The sequence below is a fragment of the Lissotriton vulgaris genome, chromosome 10, assembly GCF_964263255.1.
Source record: "Lissotriton vulgaris chromosome 10, aLisVul1.2, whole genome shotgun sequence".
Taxonomy (NCBI): Eukaryota; Metazoa; Chordata; class Amphibia; order Caudata; family Salamandridae; genus Lissotriton; species Lissotriton vulgaris.
In genome coordinates, this window is record NC_141698.1 from 372938655 (window position 1) to 372959920 (window position 21266).

At 47.8% G+C, this 21266-nt stretch overlaps 1 protein-coding gene across 2 annotated transcripts in view; it reads left to right on the forward strand.

Annotated features, from left to right (window-relative positions):
- Positions 1-14718, forward strand: part of ANKS3 (ankyrin repeat and sterile alpha motif domain containing 3) — a 230495-nt gene extending 215777 nt beyond the window's left edge. For both annotated transcript variants that reach the window (XM_086941195.1, XM_086941196.1), the window contains exons 14-17: positions 1277-1350; positions 10774-10854; positions 12589-12682; positions 13272-14718. In XM_086941195.1, coding sequence (XP_086797321.1) covers positions 1277-1350; positions 10774-10854; positions 12589-12671 — 238 coding nt within the window. In that variant the 3' untranslated portion in view covers positions 12672-12682; positions 13272-14718. The remainder of the gene's footprint in view (positions 1-1276; positions 1351-10773; positions 10855-12588; positions 12683-13271) is intronic.
- The last annotated feature ends 6548 nt before the right edge of the window (positions 14719-21266 follow it).

The window sequence follows — 21266 nt, forward strand, 5'->3', positions numbered from 1 at the left end:
TATTCAAATTCATTCTAACAGGGTGGTGCTTCGCACTAACCCTAAATTTCTACCCAAAGTTGTGTCTCAATTCCATATCAACCAGACTATTGAATTGCCAGTTTTCTTTCAAAATCCTGAGTCATTGGCGGAGAGAATGCTCCACACCCTTGACGTCAAAAGGGCCCTGATGTATTACATCGATAGGACCAAGGATTTTAGGAAGTCTAAGCAACTCTTTGTCGCCTTTGCACCGCACCACAAAGGCAACCCTATTTCCAAGGCTGGTATTGCTAGGTGGATCGTTAAATATATCCAGATCTGCTATCTGAAAGCAAAACGCACTCTCCCCATTCCACCAAGGGCCCACTTCACCAGAAAGTTGGGGGCCTCTATGGCATTCCTTGGAAACATTCCTTTGGAAGACATATGTAGAGCAGCCACATGGTCTACCACACACACATTTACAAAGCATTATTGTGTTGATGTGCACTCCAAACAGCAGGCAGCTGTGGGGCAGGCTGTTCTCAAAACACTTTTCCAAACTGCTGCAGCTGGCACAGGCGGTCGCCGCTAATGGAGGGACTGCTATGTATTCTATGCACAGATATGAATAAAGCAACCCACATGCCTCGAACCGAATATGCTACTTACCAGTATGCATCTGTTCTTGGCATGTAGGGCTGCTGACATTCATATCGCCCGCCCTCCTCCCCGGCGCCTGTAGCAGCTGCAGAATTCTCATATACTTCTAGCATGGTCATCATTCACTGAGTTTCACTCCATCTTGGCCACAATGGCTAAAAACAATCTGAGGATGGAGTCGATGCCCATGCGCACTGTAGTCCAGGGGAGGAGCCACCTATCTCGTGGTACTTCGAAGACTCTTCCAGGACAACAATGTGCAATCATCCGGACCCAACACTAGGCGGCGATCTATGCACAGATATGAATGTCAGCAGCCCTACATGACAAGAACAGATGCATACTGGTAAGTAGCATATTCGTTAACTTACTTGACAGGTTAAATCCTACACCATGTCATAGATAAACATACAATGTTGATGTGTACCTTGGACTCTGCCACCAATTGGAAACAAATGGATGGAGATATGTTTTTAAAGACTGTATACAACCATTCGGTCAATGTTTGAAAACTTGAATAAGTAACGTTAAAAAAAAACTCACTATAAATTATTGGAGACGTAAGCTCAGTAGTAGATGTTGTCTGCAGTATCAGGACGTTTACATTTAAAATCCTGCGTATTTACGGACCTTCTGTTTTTTTGTCTGTCAGGAGCCATCAGGAGGAATTATCTGCCCGTTTGAAGAAGGATCCTGCTTCCTGCAACAAGGCCCGGCACCCTGAAGGTAGCATGTGAAACAATATCTATGGGAAGCCATTCGTTTTTTTTCACTTTGTGCACTATTTCGTTGAATTAAAATAATGCTCAAACAGCTCTGCACAAACTCATTGCAGGTTCACTAACGCATGTTAGTCCTCAAGTACAAGATTCCCAGCATTAGTGCCCTGACCCAAGGCTGCTCTTCTGACGCATCTCAACTTTGACCCAGGGACACTTGCTGCTATTCCAGTACTGTTTTGTGAATGCAAAACTCGCCCGTTACCCTTTTTTTTGTTTTAACCTGCTTCCCCATCAACGTTTGCCATGCGCAGTGCTACAGTGGTTGCAAAACACCTCCGTCCCTAGAGCTTTTCCCGTACATGGGACTTCCCCAACTGTAAGTTTTCACATGCAGCACAATCTGGGCTAAGGTTCTGCACTGCTGTCTGCAGTTATTGCGTGCAGCCAGCAGAGGCTGGCAGCATTAAAATATACTGGGCCACAATGCCCAAAAAAACTCACAATATATGCTGAACCACACATGCTGGCCCCCATCCATTGTGTCTCTCCTCTGCGGGATCAAAATCCTGGAGTCAACGAGCAGAAAAGGGAAGGACTTCCTTCCTACTCGTGGAACTCAAATCCAACCAATCCTGGAGCTTCTGTCATGCTAATTTCAACTTGAGAGCAGCTCCACGATTGGTTAGAGCAAGCTAACTCAGAACTAATTTTGAGGCTGTGTGCCTGTGCCAGCAATGCTCGGGCTGATTCATAGCCCTTGGATTGCTGACTCGAATCAGACATTGAGCAATGTGGACCAATGCAGTCATCATGCTATTGTAGGATTCAACCCCACCATCACTCTCATGCTATACACTGCACAAGCAGTGGCAAAGTAAAATGGCATTGATATGCAATTTTATTTATTTGTGTTTGCCTGTTGCACTTGCAGCCGGCGGTGTGAAGCTCCTACAGCAATTAGGAGACTCTGTGTGCAGCATCATTACACCCACCACAATCCCATCTTGTAGGCCTCTCTTATTCCAGAGATTGGAGCCCACAGCTCTGCTGATGCATATCACACAATTAGACCATGCAGTTCTAGAAGCTCTCTCTCTCACAGGAAACAGCAAGTCCTATTCGAGATGGTCTAGAGAGAGGCTTGCACAGTTATGGTTGATTTGAACCAGACTTTCTACCAGCAGCAGTTCACAAATATTAATATTTTCACAGTGGAAGAATAACGATTTATTATATAGAAACTAAAAAATTCTAAAGACGCAAGGCAAACCATGTGCTCTGAGAGACGATGAGTAGACTTGATTTGGAGACTCGGAACTAAGAGTTGATGTTTTGTTCTCACAGAAAGATTATCAAATTCCCAGATCAGCCACCAAAATATGTTGAGGACTAAACAGTAAATGACTCAAAATGTCTTTCAATGACGTTGGAGAACAGTAGATGTGAGTAAATAATGTCTCCGCTAGAGAACAAGGAGGGTCTTTCTAGGTTTGTTAATGGGGAATCTTTGAAAGCACCTACTTTAAAGCATAGAAATGTACTGCATCCAAATTCACACATACTAAAGAATAGTTATGTGAGGTATCAGAAGGTGATAAGGATTTGGGTATCCAGAGTGTGCCAGGTTAGGGCAAATTAGATGGAATGCTATAGAACTTTGAATGGACTGACTGACTGGGTGAGCCAGATGTAGGCTGATCATATCGCAGTGTAAGCTATGATGCCTTCTTGCTCACCCCTTTTTCCCATATGCCCTCTTATGTGAATCCTGTGCTCATAGCAACAGAAAGCTCTGCGAGTGCACTCCTAGGGCCTGATTCACAAATGTAACATATGCTTTTGAGTAAGTTTACACTTTCGAGTAAGTTTACTTCTTTTCAGTGTTCACAAACCACTTTTGTAGTAACTTACACATTTGCAGTAACTTACACATTTGCAGTAACTTACACATTTGCAGTAACATACACTTTCGTAGTAAGTCCAGCACTATGCATGGCCAACCATTGTTACTGCAACACTCTCCCATAGAAAATAATGGAGGTAGGGACTTACTGCAAAAGTGTCAGTTACTACAAAATTATAAGTTACTACAAAAGTACAGTGTGTGAATACTTAAAATTAGTAAACCTAGTCAAAAGTGTAAGTTACTATAAAATTATGGTTTATGAATCAGGACCCTAGTGTTTAACTTCTGGACCTTGCATGTCTGATCAGAATTAGTTAACCCAACTGGTTTTAAGCCCTGCCTCTCTTCTGCTCGCGGTGTTACATGGAGAAAAAATAAACTTCTTCTCAGCTCCACTAGTGCCATTATGGCTCAAAGGCAGTGAAGAGTTTCACATTTGTAGTAATAAATAAATTCTTTCTTCATCATCCACATCATTTTAGCTTTTTTATCTCTGCAATCTGTTTACCTGACTATACCCTTAAAGTGTGGTAGATGTTGGTTCTGTTTGTCAGGGTTTCACACCATGTACTCTGAGATCTGGAGACACTCATTTTTGTGGGACCATTTTCCCTCCAGTTTGTGTACCTCTCGTCCTTCAAAATGTCTGATTGACAGAAAGGGAACCTCACTTCTAAGTAGGGGGAACTCTTCCGAAGGGACAGGGAATGGTAGAAGAATAGTATCTGACAGTGCATTATCATTGAAGGTATTGTCTCTGTCACTCTGCAGCCTCCATATGGTCATTAAAGTGTCATTCAAGAAGACCTGCTCTCTTGAATGCCTCCTTGACTTCAACAATAACTTTGAGTACAGGCCTGGTCCCTCCAATATCCACTATAAGCCTTACAATAATATTGTCGATACCATTTTTTAAAAAATACCAGCTTAATAGAGGTGTAGAACTGCAATGTTGATTAAATTGATGATGGCCTTGACTACAAGATCTTCATCATTGATCGCTTTATCTGCCTTGAATTCATTTTTTCAGAAAGTGTTCCAATTGACACTTTTGATAATGACAAAGGCTTTCAACACAATGAAGATGAAGCAGCAGGAGCAGTCTCTTCCTATTCCACAATTGTTTCAGAACCTTAGGGATAAGCTTTCAGAGAGGTGTGTCCTTCACTTCTCCCAGCCTTGCCACTCCTAGACACTTCCACTTCACCCTGGCATAATTGCCAACATTAGGTACACAAGGTAAACCCAGCATCAAGATTTTTAAGAATCTGATCTGAAAGAGACACGTTAGTGATAGATTCCTTACCTTAGAATATCCCCAGGCGTCAGACTGGATCTGGAAACTTTTGCGTAGCAGTACCCTTGCGCGTCGTCTGCGGCTCCGCGTCCGTCGTCGGCGTCGTGATGACGTCGTCAGAGTACTTAGACGCCCCCTCCGCGTGCTGACGTCAGTTCTTTTTTCCGCGCCAGCCAGCGGAGATCTGGAAAAAGCAGTAACCCTAGTCAATTTTTGACTAACTCTTTGGGAACATTTTTGATCATTTCTCAAAGTCTTGCGACTCCGATCGGTGCCGTAGGGATGCCTGGTTTCAAGTACTGTGAGGATTGCGACCGCACGATGTCGGTCACGGATCCTCACCAACTGTGCCTAACTTGTCTAGGCATCGACCACGACGACAAGGCCTGCTCCGACTGCCGGGCCCTCTCTTCGAAAGCCAGGCGGGAGCGGTCCTGCAGGCGACTCGAACTCCGGCAGTCGGCCCCACGCCGCGTGAGGTCCCGGTCCCACTGGAGGTCGAGGGAAAGGTCGCGAGTACGGAGCCACCACAGCTCCGGGAGTCGGCACCACTCCTCCGGGTCGAAGTCGTTGTCGGGTAAGAAGCACAAGAAGTCGAAGAGGCGTCATCGCTCTTCTGACTCCCCCCGACGCTCGCGCGATGCGGCCGGGGGTTCGGGTGACACCGCCCACGCGGCTCCTTCGGAGTCGCGGGCCTCGCGTCCCGCCCCACACCCTCCGGTCCCTGGGTGAGACGCGGCGCCGGAGGAAATCGAGCGCTTCCTCATGGCCATGAGGTCCCTTTCTCCTCCGACGGGCTCCGCGGCGCCTTCGGGCCCAGCGGACCCGTCTGGGGCCCCTAGCGGGTCAGGGGCTTCGGCCCGACGCCGTCTGGTGCTTCGACGCCGCCGGCGCCTTCGGGCCCGGCGCCTTCGGGCCCCACAGTCCCGGCGCCGCAAGGTCAAGTGGTCTCGGCGCCGCCGGCGCCTTCGGGCCCGGTGCCGCGGGACCCCACTGGACCTTCTTCGGGTTCTGGATCGTCACCGGTGGACCTTACGGCGCCCCCCCCCCCGGCGTCGGTCCATCAGGTGTCTCCTCCGTCGCCGTCCTCGGGCGGCGGCGCCCTCGATACCTCCTTTGCTCCGGTGTCGGAACGGCGCCGCTGGGCGCCGCTTTCGACGCCGTTTGGAGATTTTCACTTCTACGACCGGCCCCATTGATTGAAAACCCTGAGTATCAGGAGATGGGTGATGAGGAGGATTGGGAGGGATCTGAGGACCCTCTGACCAAGGAGTGACAGTCTCAAGTGGACTGGGCAGGAGACCTTGGGGAGGCCAGTTGCCTGGACACCTCTCCAGACACTGGTTTTGTCTCCCCTCCTACCGTGGCTTCGGAGGAGGAGGCAACCTATAGTGTGGTGTTGATGAGGGCTGCCAAGGCCTTGGTCCTTGAGCTCCCCGTCGCGGCCGTGAGGACTAACCTCCTCACTGAGGTCCTTAAACCGCAGTCAAGCTCGGCCGAGCCTCTGCTGCCTTTTAATGAGGCCTTGGCCGACGTTCTTTTGGGCACTTGGTCCAGGCCCGCTACGGGTTCGCCCATAGATAGTAACGTGGCTAGACGCCACTGCCCGGCCACGGGTGACCCATGTTTCCTGTCCACCTACCCCACCCTGCGAGTCTGGTCATCCAGGCCTCCAATTCCCAGACCGCATTCCCGTCGGCTCCGCCGGACAGGGAATCCAAGAGGTACGAGCAGTACGGGAAAAAGATCTTCTCCTCCCTTAGTCTGGGACTGCGGTCTTCCAACACCGCATGCCTCTTGGGCCGCTACACCCACTCTCTGAGGGAGACGGTTGCGGAAGTGCTGCCAGAGTGTCCGTTGGAGGTGCGGGCCAAACTCGGCCAAGCCCTTGTGGAAGGTCGGGATGCAGCCAAATACTCCATCCGGTGTGGGCTGGACACCACCGACTCACTAGGTAGAGCGATGGCAACGATGGTGGCGGTTAGACGCCACGCCTGATTGAGGTCCGCCAACTTTTCTGCAGATGTCCAAAACACTCTGATGGACATGCCGTTTGATGGCCGTCGCCTTTTTGGCGACAAGGCAGACCACGCGCTTGAGCGCTTTAAGGACTCCAGGGCTACAGCCAAGTCCTTGGGCCTCTCGGCCCCGCGCCAGCAAACGGGTGCCTTTCGCTCGTTTCGTGGCCAAGGAAGGGGTGCCCCCACACGTGCCGCCAGCCACACGCCACAGACTAACATCCAGCGCGGTGGCGGCCGTGGAAATCGCCGTGGAGGCGGTCGGGGACAAGGGCAAGGCCAGTCCACACCTTCCCCCGCAGCATCCGCCTCTAAACCCTCCTAGTCCGTGCTTCTCGGCCCATGTGACGCCAGTGGGGGGCAGGGTTCGCCATCACCACTCTCACTGGCGCACTGTCACTTCGGACAGGTGGGTGCTTCAGATCGTCGGGAGGGGCTACTCCCTCCCCTTCGAGACGACCCCTCAAGCCATCCCACCGCAACACCACCGCGTATCGGGGTATCACTTGCGGCTTCTGCAGGAGGAAGTTTCGGCCCTCTTGGCCAAGGGGGCCATCGAGCGCGTTCCTGGGCCAGAAGTAGGACGTGGTTGCTACTCCCACTACTTTCTGGTACCCAAGAAGGGCAAAGGGGGCCTATGCCCTATCTTGGACCTACGGAACGTCAACGGCTTCCTCCGGAAGGAGAAGTTCAAGATGCTGACTCTGGCTCAGGTCTTAGCTGCCCTGGACCCAGGAGACTGGATGGTAGCGTTGGACTTGCAGGACGCTTAATTCCACATCCCCGTCCTGCCGGCCCACCGGCGTTACCTGCGGTTCACGGTAGGCCACAAGCACTTTCAGTTTACCGTGCTCCCCTTCGGCCTTACCAGCGCCCCACGGGTGTTCACGAAGGTGATGGCGGTGGTCGCAGCTCATCTGCGCAGGTTAGGGGTTTCAGTCTTCCCCTACCTCGACGACGGGTTGTTGAAGGCGGGCTCGCCCCAGACAGTCGTCAACCACCTCCAGGCAACGGCAGACCTCTTGCACCTGCTGGGGTTCTCCATCAGTGTGCCGAAGTCACACCTGTGTCCCTCTCAGAAGCTCCTTTTCATCGGGCGGTTCTCGACTCGGCGCAGTTTCGGGTTTACCCACCCGAACAGCGGGTTCGGGATATACAGGCTCTGATTCCAATCTTCCTACCTTTATCCCGAGTTTCAGTCAAGCTGACGCCTCGGCTTCTGGGGCTGATGGCTTCCTGCATCCTTCTGGTGCATCACGCCCGGTGGCGGATGCGGACTCTGCAGTGGGACCTGAAGTTTCAGTGGGCCCAGCATCAATGCAACCTGTCCGACCCTGTCCTGATCTCAGAGGGCACTGCGAGACAGCTGCAGTGGTGGCTCACGGACCGCAATTGGGTCAGCGGCAGATCCCTCTCCCTTCCCAACCGGAGCACGTAGTTGTGACGGACGCGTCCCTCCAGGGCTGGGGAGGCCACATGGGAGAGGCGGACATCTGAGGCCTCTGGTCTCCGGCGGAGTCCCAGCTCCATATCAACCTTTTGGAGCTGCAGGCGATTCGTCTAGCACTGAAGGCATTCCTCCCCTCTGTCCGAGGGAGTGTAGCGCAGGTGTTCACGGACAACACCACCGCCATGTGGTACTGCAACAAACAGGGCGGGGTGGGGTCGTGGACCCTCTGCCAGGAGGCTCTGCGCCTCTGGCAATGGCTGGAACATCAGGGCGTGACTCTGGTGGTTCAACACCTGGCAGGTTCTCTGAACGCCAGGGCGTACGAACTCAGCCGCTGGTGCATGATGGATCACGAATGGCGTCTGAACTCGGACGTGGCGCAAGGTCTCTTTTTGCAGTGTGGAGAGCCTTGGTTAGATCTATTCGCCACCGAAGAGAACGTGCAATGTCATCAGTTCTGCGCGTTGGAATTTCCAAGGCGGCACTCGCTCGGAGACGCTTTTCGTCGCGAGTGGAGTTGCGGTCTGTTGTACGCCTTTCCGCCTATACCACTTCTGCCCAGAGTGCTGAAGAAGATCAGGCACGACCGGGCACAAGTCATCCTTGTGACTCGGACTGGGCACGAAGGTACTGGTATCCCGAGCTACTCAGTATGTCAGTCGATCCCCCGGGTCGTCTGCCTCTTCAGGAGGACCTTCTGTCGCAGCAGCAGGGGACGGTCCTCCACCCGAACCTGTCCAGTCTCCACCTCCATGCTTGAGATTGGGCAGCGACAGTTGAGGCCATTTGACTTGCCTCCTGAAGTCTGTAACATCATTCTGGCAGCCAGGCGTCCCTCCACAAAGTCGGTATACGCCTGCAGGTGGAACAGATTTGTGGCATGGTGCACAGCAAAGGCTGTGGATCCCCTCAATGCCCCTCTTTCTGAGGTTCTTCTCTTTCTTCTTTCTCTTGCCCAGCAGGGCTCTGCTCTGGGCACTATCAAGGGCTACCTTTCTGCTCTTTCAGCCTTTTTGAGGCTTCCTGATCAACCTTCGTTGTTCAAGTCCCCTATTGTTAACCGATTCCTGAAAGGCATCACACATACGTTCCCTCCTGTTCCCTTTGTGATGCCTCAGTGGGACTTGAACTTGGTTCTAACTTTTCTGATGTGCGCTCCCTTTGAGCCACTTCACAACTGTCCTCTTCGCCTTCTCACTTTGAAGACTGCCTCCTGGTAGCCATCACCTCTGCCTGGAGAGTGAGTGAACTCCAGGCTCTATCCTGTAAACCTCCTTTCCTTTCAGACCATCCGGACAAAGTTGTGTTGCGGACAAGGCCCTCCTTCCTACCCAAGGTAGTCACGGCCTTCCACATTGGGGAATCTATCACCTTGCCCACCTTCTTTCCGCCTCCGCATCCCTCGAGAGAGAGGAAGAGAGGCTCCGCCGTCTGGACCCAAAACGTGCGCTCTTGTTCTATCTGGACCGCACACGCCAGTTCCGGGTGGATGACCAACTCTTTGTTGGTTACGTGGGCGCTAAGAAGGGGAAAGCGGTGCACAAGTGGACCATCTCGCGGTGGATCATCTTGTGTATCCAGGCGTGTTACTCCTTGGCGAAGAAGGAACCCCCTGTTGGGCTGAGAACTCATTCCACTCGAGCCACAGCGACTACAACTGCCTTGGGCCGAGGTGTGCCCTTGCAGGACATTTGCCAGGCGGCTACGTGGGCCTCGCTGCACACGTTTGCAAGACATTATTGCCTGGACAGTCAAGTCCGGAGGGATGGCTTCTTTGGCCGTTCCGTCCTCCAGGACTTTCTGGTGTGATTATTGGTTCGCAGACCCACCACCACGGGGTTGGTATTGCTGGGGTATCTATTCTAAGGTAAGGAATCTATCACTAACGTGTCTCTTTCAGATACACAAGTTACTACTTGTGTAACGATATATCTGTAAGAGACATTAGTTAGTGATAGATTCCTTACCGACCCACCCATCCTCCCCGTTCTGCGAACCGATATCTAGGGTTAAGGTCATCCCCTTTTAGGGCCCTAGTTTCATGGCAACAGTGTTGGTTTTTGGCATAGCTCTGCGTTTCTGGCGCGGAAAAACTGTGTCTAAGAACTGATGTCAGCACGCGGAGGCGTCTAAGTACTCTGACGACGTCATCACGGCGCCCACAACGCCGACGACGGACGCGGAGCTGCAGACGACGCCTACCGACGCGCAAGGGTACTGCTCCGCAAAAGTTTCCGGATCCAGTCTGACGCCTGGGGATATTCTAAGGTAAGGAATCTATCACTAACTAATGTCTCTTACAGATATATCATTACACAAGTAGTAACTTGTGCTTTACGTTTATTCACTTGGTGACTTAAAAGAGGAAGAACAGTGCCTAGGTTCTCAGGATTACGAGGAGAGGGAGAAATAGGAAATGATTTCACTTACCACTAACCTGACTGCACTTGGCATTTTTCAGTATGAATTAATGTAGATCACTTAATCTAGAAGGAGTTCCATCCTTAAAAACTTGTAGTATGAGCTAAAAATAGACTTGGAGTGTCTCCTTAAAATGGTTATTTATGGCGAACCTCAGTGCCTGAAACATTAATGCACCCATGCCCTGCCAGAAAATTGTAAAAAAAAAGCAGGGCCCGCAAAAATATCTTTAAATTCTCTAGTATGGTCTTCAATTTATTTTGGGACCACAAGTTGCATTCTTTTATGTAGCAGCCCTTGGTAGCTCACCTGACAGCAGTGTTCTTTTCTTTCAGGTCCTCCCATGAGAGGCTCCAGGGTTCCTCTGCATCTTTCGGAGCTGCTAAGGTCGCTTGAAGAGAGTACCAAAGAAATGGGTAAGGATGGCCTACTAGGGACAATGTTCTAACTGTGACCTCAATAACATTGTTACTCCAGTCGGTGTGAAACAATATGACCCCGTCAGTCTGAAACTGCAAGCAGTATTGGTATATGGAAGCCAGTTTTTCCAGAGTTTATTTTGAATGCAGCATTTTTTATAGTGGTTTACAGAGGCCAGTTAGCAAGGTTATGATGCAAGAGAACATGAGTGTTATATATTTCAATAAAACTAAATGAGATATGAAGCAGTACGCTAAAGTATAGTCATTAAATCGTATCTCCTCAGATTTATTTATAGCATTATGGTCACTTAGTTGTTTAAATCCCTAGGGTTTGGTATGAGCTCGGGAAAAATCTTATTCACGTTAGCGAACAAACAACAAAAGACTCATTGGGGTGGCGAATTTCATTAGACACACCCAAAGCTTATTGTTTATTGATATTAATGCTTTGGTAGACTTAGAAGATCATGCACCTACTCCAATACAAGAACAAACTTTTCGATTTAGGTAATGCCCTCCCATCCGCAATTAAGCCTTAAACCCATTTCTATTATAGGTTGCAATCAAATCAATATTTCAAAGCAGCTTCATTACGCTTGGAAAACTTAAGTAGAATTTCATTCAAAGGGCTTAACTTACGTCAGCCACCATTTCTCGGCAGATTAATATATCCACTGCTGGTATTGGTTTGACTCGATGGTCACAATCAGAACTCGCCCATTGACTCAGCCTTTCATTCTTCCAATCTCAATACGATGAGTTGGGCAGCAATAAACTAAACCTCTGTTCTGTAGATAAGCCTTATCAAAACCTAAGAAAAAATCTGAGCTTAACTCAACATAGTAAAACCTAACATTTGAAAAGAATACATCACAATACTGCAAAAACATGCTTTTCCCAGGTCATCCCATGTATTTTGCTTCATAGCTACTTGCCTGGCATAAGCTTATTCAGATCCATATGTGGACCAAATGCCCTATCCTTGTGTACGATGTATAGTCCACTTGTGTGTTGTTACCCTTATAAACATTTCAAGTTTGTCATGAACTAATTTCTGCGAGTGTCAGTGCACTGTTCATATAGGTCGAGGCATGCCCTGCACACTAGGTGTTTCTGGACCTTGGGCATGGTTAAAATAGAAACTTTAGTCTTCCACATAATGGACAATTTCCACCCTGTTCACTTCGATGGTACGATTGAGAATGTTGCAAATTGTAGGAATGACAAAGAGGCAACTGTCCTCAAAGTCATCAGTACTCGTCTTTGTGGATTTCTTCATGGATTTACAGATGCCATTGCATTGCTCTGCTGCAGTGACTGTTTGGGAAAGGATGGATTGCACTACTCAGATGTGGTCCCTGCATTCTCTGTTGTGGGGGCTACGACAGTGGTGGCTTGTCATGAGATATGAGTGCAAGGGGCTGACACGAATGTATACAAAGAGTGGGTGGCTTAACTTGCTGGTGTTATCTGAGTGTCAGGAACAGGATTTGGGTTTTTTAGCGTCTTAGTTGAGTCATGAGAAGGTGTGGTGTGTGAAAGTAATTAAAAAACAGTTATCATATAAGAAGTGTATAAGTATTTGTACTGACTCTATCAATCGTTTACTCATGAGAAGACACTGAGATCTTGAAATGTAGCTCAGAAATGTAATGATGACTGACAACTCCTCTCCCACTAACAGACTTGCAAATCTCCTTTAATGTATCCTTTTGTTTATTTTATCAGGACAAATGCTGTACACTGTCAATCAGAATCTGGAGAAAATGAAACCTCCAGATAAAGCTAAACCAAATTGGACTGCACCGTAATGCAAAAGAAGGTGAGCCACCTTAATGTAAGGATGGATGCTATGAGATGGAGGACATGGGTCTGTTGTGGGAGGAGGAGGACATGGAAGGGGTGCAGAAGGGAAGGAATTAGAATTGAGTAGAGATGCGAAGAGATGGCGTTGAGGGATCGGTTGAGGAAAGGGCAGAAGAGGAAGGATCAGTAAAAAGGGAGACTAATCAGAGACTACTTGGTGGAGGGTCGGTGGGAAGTGGAATACAATTCTGGGAGTGGGATTTCAGAAGAAATGGGGGACCTTCTATGAATGGAGGAAACTGACTGCCAGTGTTGGTGTAATGTTTTTTAATTTTGACAAGATATTGTAACTGGGGATATGACTGGATTGGAAGTTTACTACAAGCACTGAAGCATGAGCAGCATTGTGGACTGGAATGGGTGGTAATAGGCAGTAGGCAGAGCCGTTGGGAATTATAGGAGGATAAGGTAATTTGCAGAAGGTGTTTTTGGCACTACAAAATACTTGCTCAGCAACAATGCAGTAAGCAAATTGAGAGCTTGATTTACAGATTAGTAGATGTTGAATTTGTACTCTTTTTATACCGTGAGTCTTCTATTTCCAGATACTTCTTTGCATTATCTCAGACGGAGGGTGAAATGTTCCACCCCGACGTTGATCGTATGCGGACCGAGATACAGAGAGTCGGTGTGACCTGGAGGGTTCTGAAGACTGAACACCCAGGGTAATCAGCTGATTGCCGGTCCATTCTAGGAGGAATGGGAGCTGTCTCTGGACACAGTACAGGCGTAAACCAAGGTCTGCGCCATGGGCTACGCAGCAAGACTGACAAATGCAGCTGGTCGTCTGAATCCTGTCTTTCTGCTGCCTATTTCTTTAACTCTTACACCTGGGGCAAAGTGATACTGGCCTACAGAGCCAAAAGGGATCACTAGATAGTGTTTGATTTAAACAAATGACCATGGAGTATCGGGGAAAGAGTGGAGTAATGAGAGTGACTTGTGTTTTGCTGTCTGGCAGTGAATTTGGTGATGTTCTGTCTTGGAGCGAGCTCTACATGGACTCTGGACTGAAAAAGAAATAAGTCTTGATTGGATCTAGAGCTGAACATTCAGTATGGACGAAACGGCGGTAGGCGTCCGTCTCCTTATCTCCTAGTGGTGTGACATACAGGGCTAGCAGAGGGGCACATTTTACAGTTGCTTTACTGATGGAGGGGCCAAGAAATGGATATTCCTTTCCCTGTACAAATGTAAGAGTCTTGCTGTGGTGCTAAAATGTCACACTATGTCCTGGGTAAGTTAAGGTCCTGTGGAGTGGGACTGGGAGCAGGCCATGTGTAGTTCCGGAGACATACATGTGTCACAGACATTGCCCAAAAATAGTACTAGAAACTGGAAGTGAGTTATGTTTTGTTTAGGAATAGTTGTGAAGTGGGGGACAGAATAGGTCGTGGTTTACCATGGAGCAATGCGAGGGCCAGTAGCACTGCAATATTTTCCCCTGAATCTGTGTATGGGCTTTGGAGGAGGAGTAAAAGGTGATTGCATTTTTTGTTGTATATAGGCTTGACTGCTGCTCCAGACGTGAGTCTAATATTCCTCTGGCAGCAGTGCAGGAGACATTAAGTGCAATTAAAATTGGGTTATACTTTTCTGTCAATCAGCATTCTGGCATTGAGTGGGGTTCCCAATATTCTGTGCTTTTCACTGGCACATTCCATGGGCAACATTAAAAGCCAGCCCTTGACCTGAAGAAGAGCATTTCCTCTAGAGAGGTAATTAATCTATTGGAAAGAATGCATAAACTGTAGTTTGAAAAGGAACGGGCTATGCATTGCACTGACAGCACCGCCTAGGCTGCCCAGCTAGGCAAGAAATAGGTAATGCAAGTGACTTCAGCAAAATAACTGGCAATGGCGCACCTACCGGTGTGCACAGTGAGATCCAAATTCTGGACAATCCGCAGGCCCTGTATACCAAAAACTCAATAATTTATTCATGTGAGTCAGACTTTGTAGGTATCATTATTAAAAATGGAAATCAAACATTTCAAGTTGTGTATTTCTAAAATCCATATTGTCTGTTTGCATCTTCAAATATACCCCCTTCATGCTTGCGGACTATGTGCTGCCTCGATTGCTTTGTGCACCATACCTTCCATGCATCCCTATTTTTTTGTGTGTGTGTATGTAGCGGGATGTGTCTGTGTGGGGCGGGGTGTGCGTGTGTGTGTGGAGCAGGGTGTGTTACATTTATGTGTTAGTGATGGTTCGGACAGACAGTATTGCCTGATATTCATTATGTTCAAAAGGCTACGGGTATTGCTATCCTTGTATGAGGAATGCTATCTTCGAAGAATAGATCTTTCCTACAAACCACACTGCATTCCATTGGTTGCATCTTTAAAATTATAACAAATATGAAAACTGGCTTGTTTATTATTATGCAGAATATTCTCTTTATATGTTCCTCAGTACTGGTACATTTAGGGGGCCCACCCTCCATTTCTCATATTGCCCTCAAGGCGGGTGGAAATGAAGTAATTTTGCATACAACTTCTTTTAAAATACTTAGACTTAGTCACAGAAGGTTCCAGCTTGCACCCTGTCTACCTTTCCACATTATGTGCATTTGAAGCTTTTTTGAGTTTTCACGCCCTGCTTACTCCTTGTCAGAATTTTAGGGTTTGTTTTTGTGCCAATGGGTCCTTTGGGTCATATTCCCTCCCACATTGCCAGGGAGTACATCTTGACCAAGGGAATCTTTGGGTCTCACTCACCTTTACACCCCTCCTGCCCCCAAACATAGACCTCTGCAGCATTATAGAGCTTATTGGACCTCTGTGCATATTTGAGCTCTTTGGAGGGCCGGGACATGGTAGACATCAGTCTTTCTTGAGCAAGCAATGCAACACTTTTGATTTTCTTCCCCCTGAAGTTCACCTCCAGCTCAATGCCACCCTGCTCTTCGCTTTCAAATGCTTTTTTGGCGGATTCCCATTAGGAACACCTTTTCAGATTTTGTCTGAAAATGGCAGGATAGTAGCGCGTTGAAGTGAAGTTACTTTGAGGTTCTTAAAAGTCTAATTTTGTATGTTGCCAAGAGGAAGAGAAAGAAAACACCATCTACCTGCATGCCAAAGGGGAAAAAACAAAATGTTTCTTCTGCCAGCATGGTGGAAGGGAATGGGATAGAAGATCCTTCCTCCAGTCGCTCACGAGAACACTTTGCCTCCGAAAAGCTCGCAGGACTGTTGTTTCTCTGCCTTGCAGACATGCAGTAATGTATAGTCTGTCAACCTAAGGTATGCATAACAATGTGCAAGTTACTCTCACTTCAGGCACTCTTGCATCAACTCTACCCCACATACTTCTACTTGCTTCTTCTGCTCGGCACTCACTCTTGCTTCTTCCTCATGCGGCAGTCACACCTCTTCTGTAAGTTTATGCCTACACCTTCCCTCTAAAGGCACGCATGCTTGCACCCCTCGCCACCAAAGCAGTTGTGCTTGCCCAATCCCCCCAGGCACTCATGCTTGCCCCTTCCACCAGACCTCATGTTTTCCTCTCTCTCTCGAGGTCTGAAGCTTGCCCTCTCCACAGCCCGCCCAAGGCACTTGTCTCCTCCATTGCACACCATTTGTTAAGCAGTAGCTTGGCTTTTAAGAGTGAGGAGAGGTAGCCCAGAGAAAGAGTTGGGACTGCAGTAGAAGGTAAAAGAAAAGATTTTTTGTTGGCGCGCACATGTCCGTGCATGAATGTCTGAGGCATGTGTGTTGTATCCACTTAGTGATGGCCATGGCACGATGATACTAACTTATGGTAACTTATGGGTGTCCGCTGGAAAATTTCCTGGTAAAATGCTGGCTCTCACATGATGGTGGCAATTCATTTTGACTTTTTGGGCATCCATGGGATGATACCCATTGCTTGCTTTCATACAGTGCTGGCCTGAACACCATGATGGAAATTCTTGATCACTTGTGAGCTTCCACGGAAAGATATAGAGATTGACTACCTTTGGTAAAAGGGTTGCCCTCTCACAATGGTTGTAATTCTTAACAACCTTTCAGCATTAATCTGATAATGGCCATTGCCCAGCCATATTAAAATGTTGTCCCTCACATAATGGTGATAAGTGTTAGTTCTTGACATCCATGGAATGAAGCCTTTGTCCACCCTGTTGCACCTGCGATGGGCAAGCCCAGCACAAAGGGGGGTAGCTTGGCTCAAGTGACAAGGCAAGTGAAGGCTTTAGTGTTAAGCCGGCTCTGACCCAATAATAACTCCCTGCGCAGTCACACCAAAAAGGACACCACACCACTGCTGTAGAAAAATACGATTCCTTTATATAAAAGTTCTCTGTTGTAAATAGGGTTCAGTTGGGAAAGCACATTCACATTTCTTTAGTCACAAATCTCTGGGATTCAGTTACTGAAATAAATACTGTAAATAGATCTTCAGGAATAAATAGCAAGATAAATAGAATAAATATCACAAATAAATATCACTTTTATATAGCAGAATAAATACTGGTTCATTTAAATAAATAACCACATGTTCATTCTGGTATCGCTGCCACCAATTAAAATCTTTAGGAAGATTAAACTTGCAATACCTTTCAGCTTGGAAAGATAACTCTTACAGTTCACGTTGGTTTCAAGGATAATGAGTACGGGCCTCCCTAGGCACAAAATAAGCTTTAGACTCTTTAGGGTTCACTCAGGGAGTAATGCGCGTGTATCTAAAAGGCAAGGAAACACAGTGAATACAGCATTTGCACTCCGCTGCCACCGGGATGAGATCTCTGCTTGCCGGTGGAATCTATGCACGCCTACAGGCTTTGACACCGCAAGTACACAGGCGGCACCAGTTCAAAGTCTTTAGACTGACGAACGGGCTGCTGGAGGGGTCACACAACCTTCGCGCTCAGTCAAATGAATGCTGGTTCACAGTTCCTTCACAACGCTGCACCCCACCTGAAGAAATGGGCCCACCTCGCATCGGCTGCAATGGGTAAGCGATTCAGTCAGGGCACAGCACTTCTAACGCCAGCGACAGGGTTTTCAGGGGCTCCACGGTCCTCCCTCCGACTTCCTCATACGGGGTGGATCCCGCCCACAGCTACAGCTTCCGGCTCACTGGGGAAGGGGCAGAGACGCTAGTCTCGTCCAATGAAGGCCGGCCTTTCCCCGCCCCGGCACACCACCTCACCTTCAGTCCGCACAGGAAGAGCTCTACGGCGGTGGGGCTCGGAGACGTCCGAGCTCCCCCCTGGAGGCGCCTGTCGCGAAGTTGCTCTCGCCTCGCGACACGCAGTATCAGTCACGATATCACCACCGGGGGGGGGGCGGAAAGGCACTACAAGTATGGCCGCAGTCTTTGGGGCAATGAGGCACTTGCTGGGCAGGCGCTGTAGGCGCAAGGTCACCACTCACGCAGCTGACTGGAACGCCAGTCAGAAACAACGCCAGCAACCTTTGCTACTGTACTGCCTACGCTACCAGCCACCCCAGGGGGTCAACAGGGCAGATGTCAATCTGGTGTCAAGTCTGGAATCTCCTTCTTTTCTTTCTTAAAATGGCCGCCAGGGACTGGGCCTTTTATAGCCAGTGCCCTGGGGTGCTGGCACGAGCCAGAAGGTTCTAGAACCTTCTCTGGCTGTGACAATGCCTTGGCACTTTTGAGGTATATCTTGGTCACTAGCAGCCACCGTTCTGTGGCTCTAGAGCAGGCATTTTGTGTATCTGAGGAAAACAAAGGGATTCCTATCAGGAATGTGCGTCAAACAAAGGGCGCCAAAACCTCAAAAGGCCAGAGTTCAGGAAGGCTCCAATGGGAGTCACTCACATGAGGGAAAAGGGTGTCCACCATTTTAGGGCCACTCATACAGGTTGACAACCCCAGTTTGTAATGCCACAGGTTCCGCCAGGCACCTTGTAAATAGGTGCCAAAAACCTTGTGAGCAACTGGGCGTCAAGGAACATCTAGCCCCATGAAACAGCACATAAAAAGTCCTGGCAGACAAAGAAAAATGACAAATTTTGGGAGGTACGGGGGAACAAAAGAAATCATAGTGGTGAGGGGACTCTCAGAAGCAGACGGGTCTAACACACCCCTAGTAAAATGTTTGCCTTGGGAAATACTGGGATTTCTTGGCTACTTGTGGGCATCCGTATCATGATGGCCAACCCTGGTAAAATGCTGGCTATAGCATAATGGTGGTGATTTTTGGTACATTGTGGGTATCCATAATATGTTAGTGCTTACCTTTGGTTTGAACCAAGGTGTTCATTCTTGCCATAAGCTTCAGATGCTTGTCAGTTGCCCACCCAATGCATAATGGCAGTCCTGGCTGTATGATGGTAATTTTTTGCTTATTGTAGGCATCTTTAGCACAAAAGTGCCAAACCTAGAATAAGGTTCACAGTGCCACAAGAGTGCAACCGGCACTATGGTGTTCATTTTTGACATGTTGCGGGCACCTGTGTCACCACACCTGCTGTAATGGAAACCCAGACATTATGGTGGCAATTTATGACATTGGTTCCCACCCTGGCATAATGCTGGCCCTAGCCTAATGATGGTAATTTGTGGCATATTGTGGGAAACCATTGCAGGAGGGTGTTTTGGCACAATTATAAATATTTTGAATACATTAAAGTTCATGCAGTTTCTGATAACAGAGTAACCAGTGCAAGTGAACATATGTAATTTACTGTAGTGAACATGCCCAGACCTTCGAGAGCTGTTGGGCAAAGCGAAATCTATTGCATTTGCAAATGCTTGCTGACAGTACCAAAACAAAGGATTGGTTCGACACTATTGGCTGTGACATTCACTTGTTTTTGGAACCATTGATATTTAAACAGTCATCAGACACTTAATTTGAAAATGTCAACCACAACAAAAGATTGACCTTAAAATGATTGCCAACTGCAAGGGCAGACCGTCCTCGCAAAATAGATCGGACCCTGATAAGTGGGTCAAGCTATCCTAAAGGCCGATAAAGGGGGGTTTTCTGGGCAGCTGCCGAATACTTCACCAAAAAAAAAAAAAGAGTATGGGAAGATCAAACACAGTTGGCCACAAGCCTGTAAGGACTTAGGACAATTTCACCAGACAGACAAAGATAATTGTCTGCCTCAGCAATGTGGCGGAGAATGTCCTATTCAATATAATCCAGACATAGGCTATATTTTTTACTCGTACACCCACTAAAACCATTCACCCTCCCAGACCCCATGGACAAGATGTAAGATTGCATTTAAAGACTCAATTTCTGAATTTGCTGGAAAGGGAAGACTGTTTGGTAGGAACTCTTCTGTATTAACAGTCCTATTACCACATTTAGCTGCAGCATCTCAGTAAACTGATTCAGAGGTTGATTGGCAACAGGAAGGAAAGATGTAGTGAGGAAGAGGAGAAGGATTCATTGAAAGGAAGGAAGTTTGGCTGTTTATCCATTTTTATCTTCTCCCCAGGTTAAACATGTTGTGTTTAACTTTATGCTAGGTTCCTTTAAGGAACAGTGGCAACCTAGGTTCTGTTCCATGGTCTCTGTGTCAGTTGTGGAGCTACTGGCTGGTTGGGGCTTCTCTACGTTATGTTCTGTGCAAAAACAAACATGAATGAAGAGCAGAACTTCTGATGATATGTCTTTTCTACAAAGTGGCAACGAGTAGCCACCAGCTGAAACAGACCATACCTTTTAAAGAGAGATGTAGTACGACCCATCTAGAGCACAACAAACCAGAAGAAACCAGGGAAAAAGTTTTTACATCTACTTACTTGCATCTTCCAGGCGGGATCGCTTACCGACATGGACATCATTCAGGAGTTGCCTGTGCTCCTAGTGAAGACCCCTGGCTTTCTGTGGTATGTAGCGTCCTCATGAGGCACAGCACTGTGCCCTCATGCACGAGGTCATCTTGTTTATGTTTAACAAGCATTCTGGTTCTGGGGCCCAAATGATAGTAATAGACTCCGTAGCCAAGTGAGTATTCAGGTAAGTTTATTTCATACTACAGCACCCACAACTATGAGCGTCTATCATCTATGAGGTCTGTCAGCAACTGACCTAAAGTTGCAGTCGACCTTGCAGACCCCATTCTACCCCAGAACCAGGAAGTTTATTAAACATCAACAAGGTGACCTCGTGCACAAGGGCATACAATGCTGCACCTCAAAGGGATGCTACATACTACACTATTCTTCCCCCTTTTTTTTAACATAAGGATTATAATCCAGTAATAATAAAACCACATATATATAGGAAAGGAAGTAAAAAAACAACCTTAATGCTAGCTGAGTCCAAAATACATTAGAACAACGCATAGTCATTGAACTTACCAGGTGTCTTTCTTTTGCAACACCTAACATTTCCCTTAACTGTGGTATCAACAATAACACCCATGCTAGCCTCCCCTGAACAAATGTCATCACCTTAGGAGGGTAAGCCGGAAGATGTGATAGAAGAAAAAGAAGTTTCTGACACCTCTTGTGTATACTGCAACCACTCGGACCACTTGCATTGGTCTAGTTCCCTCTTCGAAAACGTCCTTAAAGCGTTTGCTTGAATATCAGAGAGACGGACAA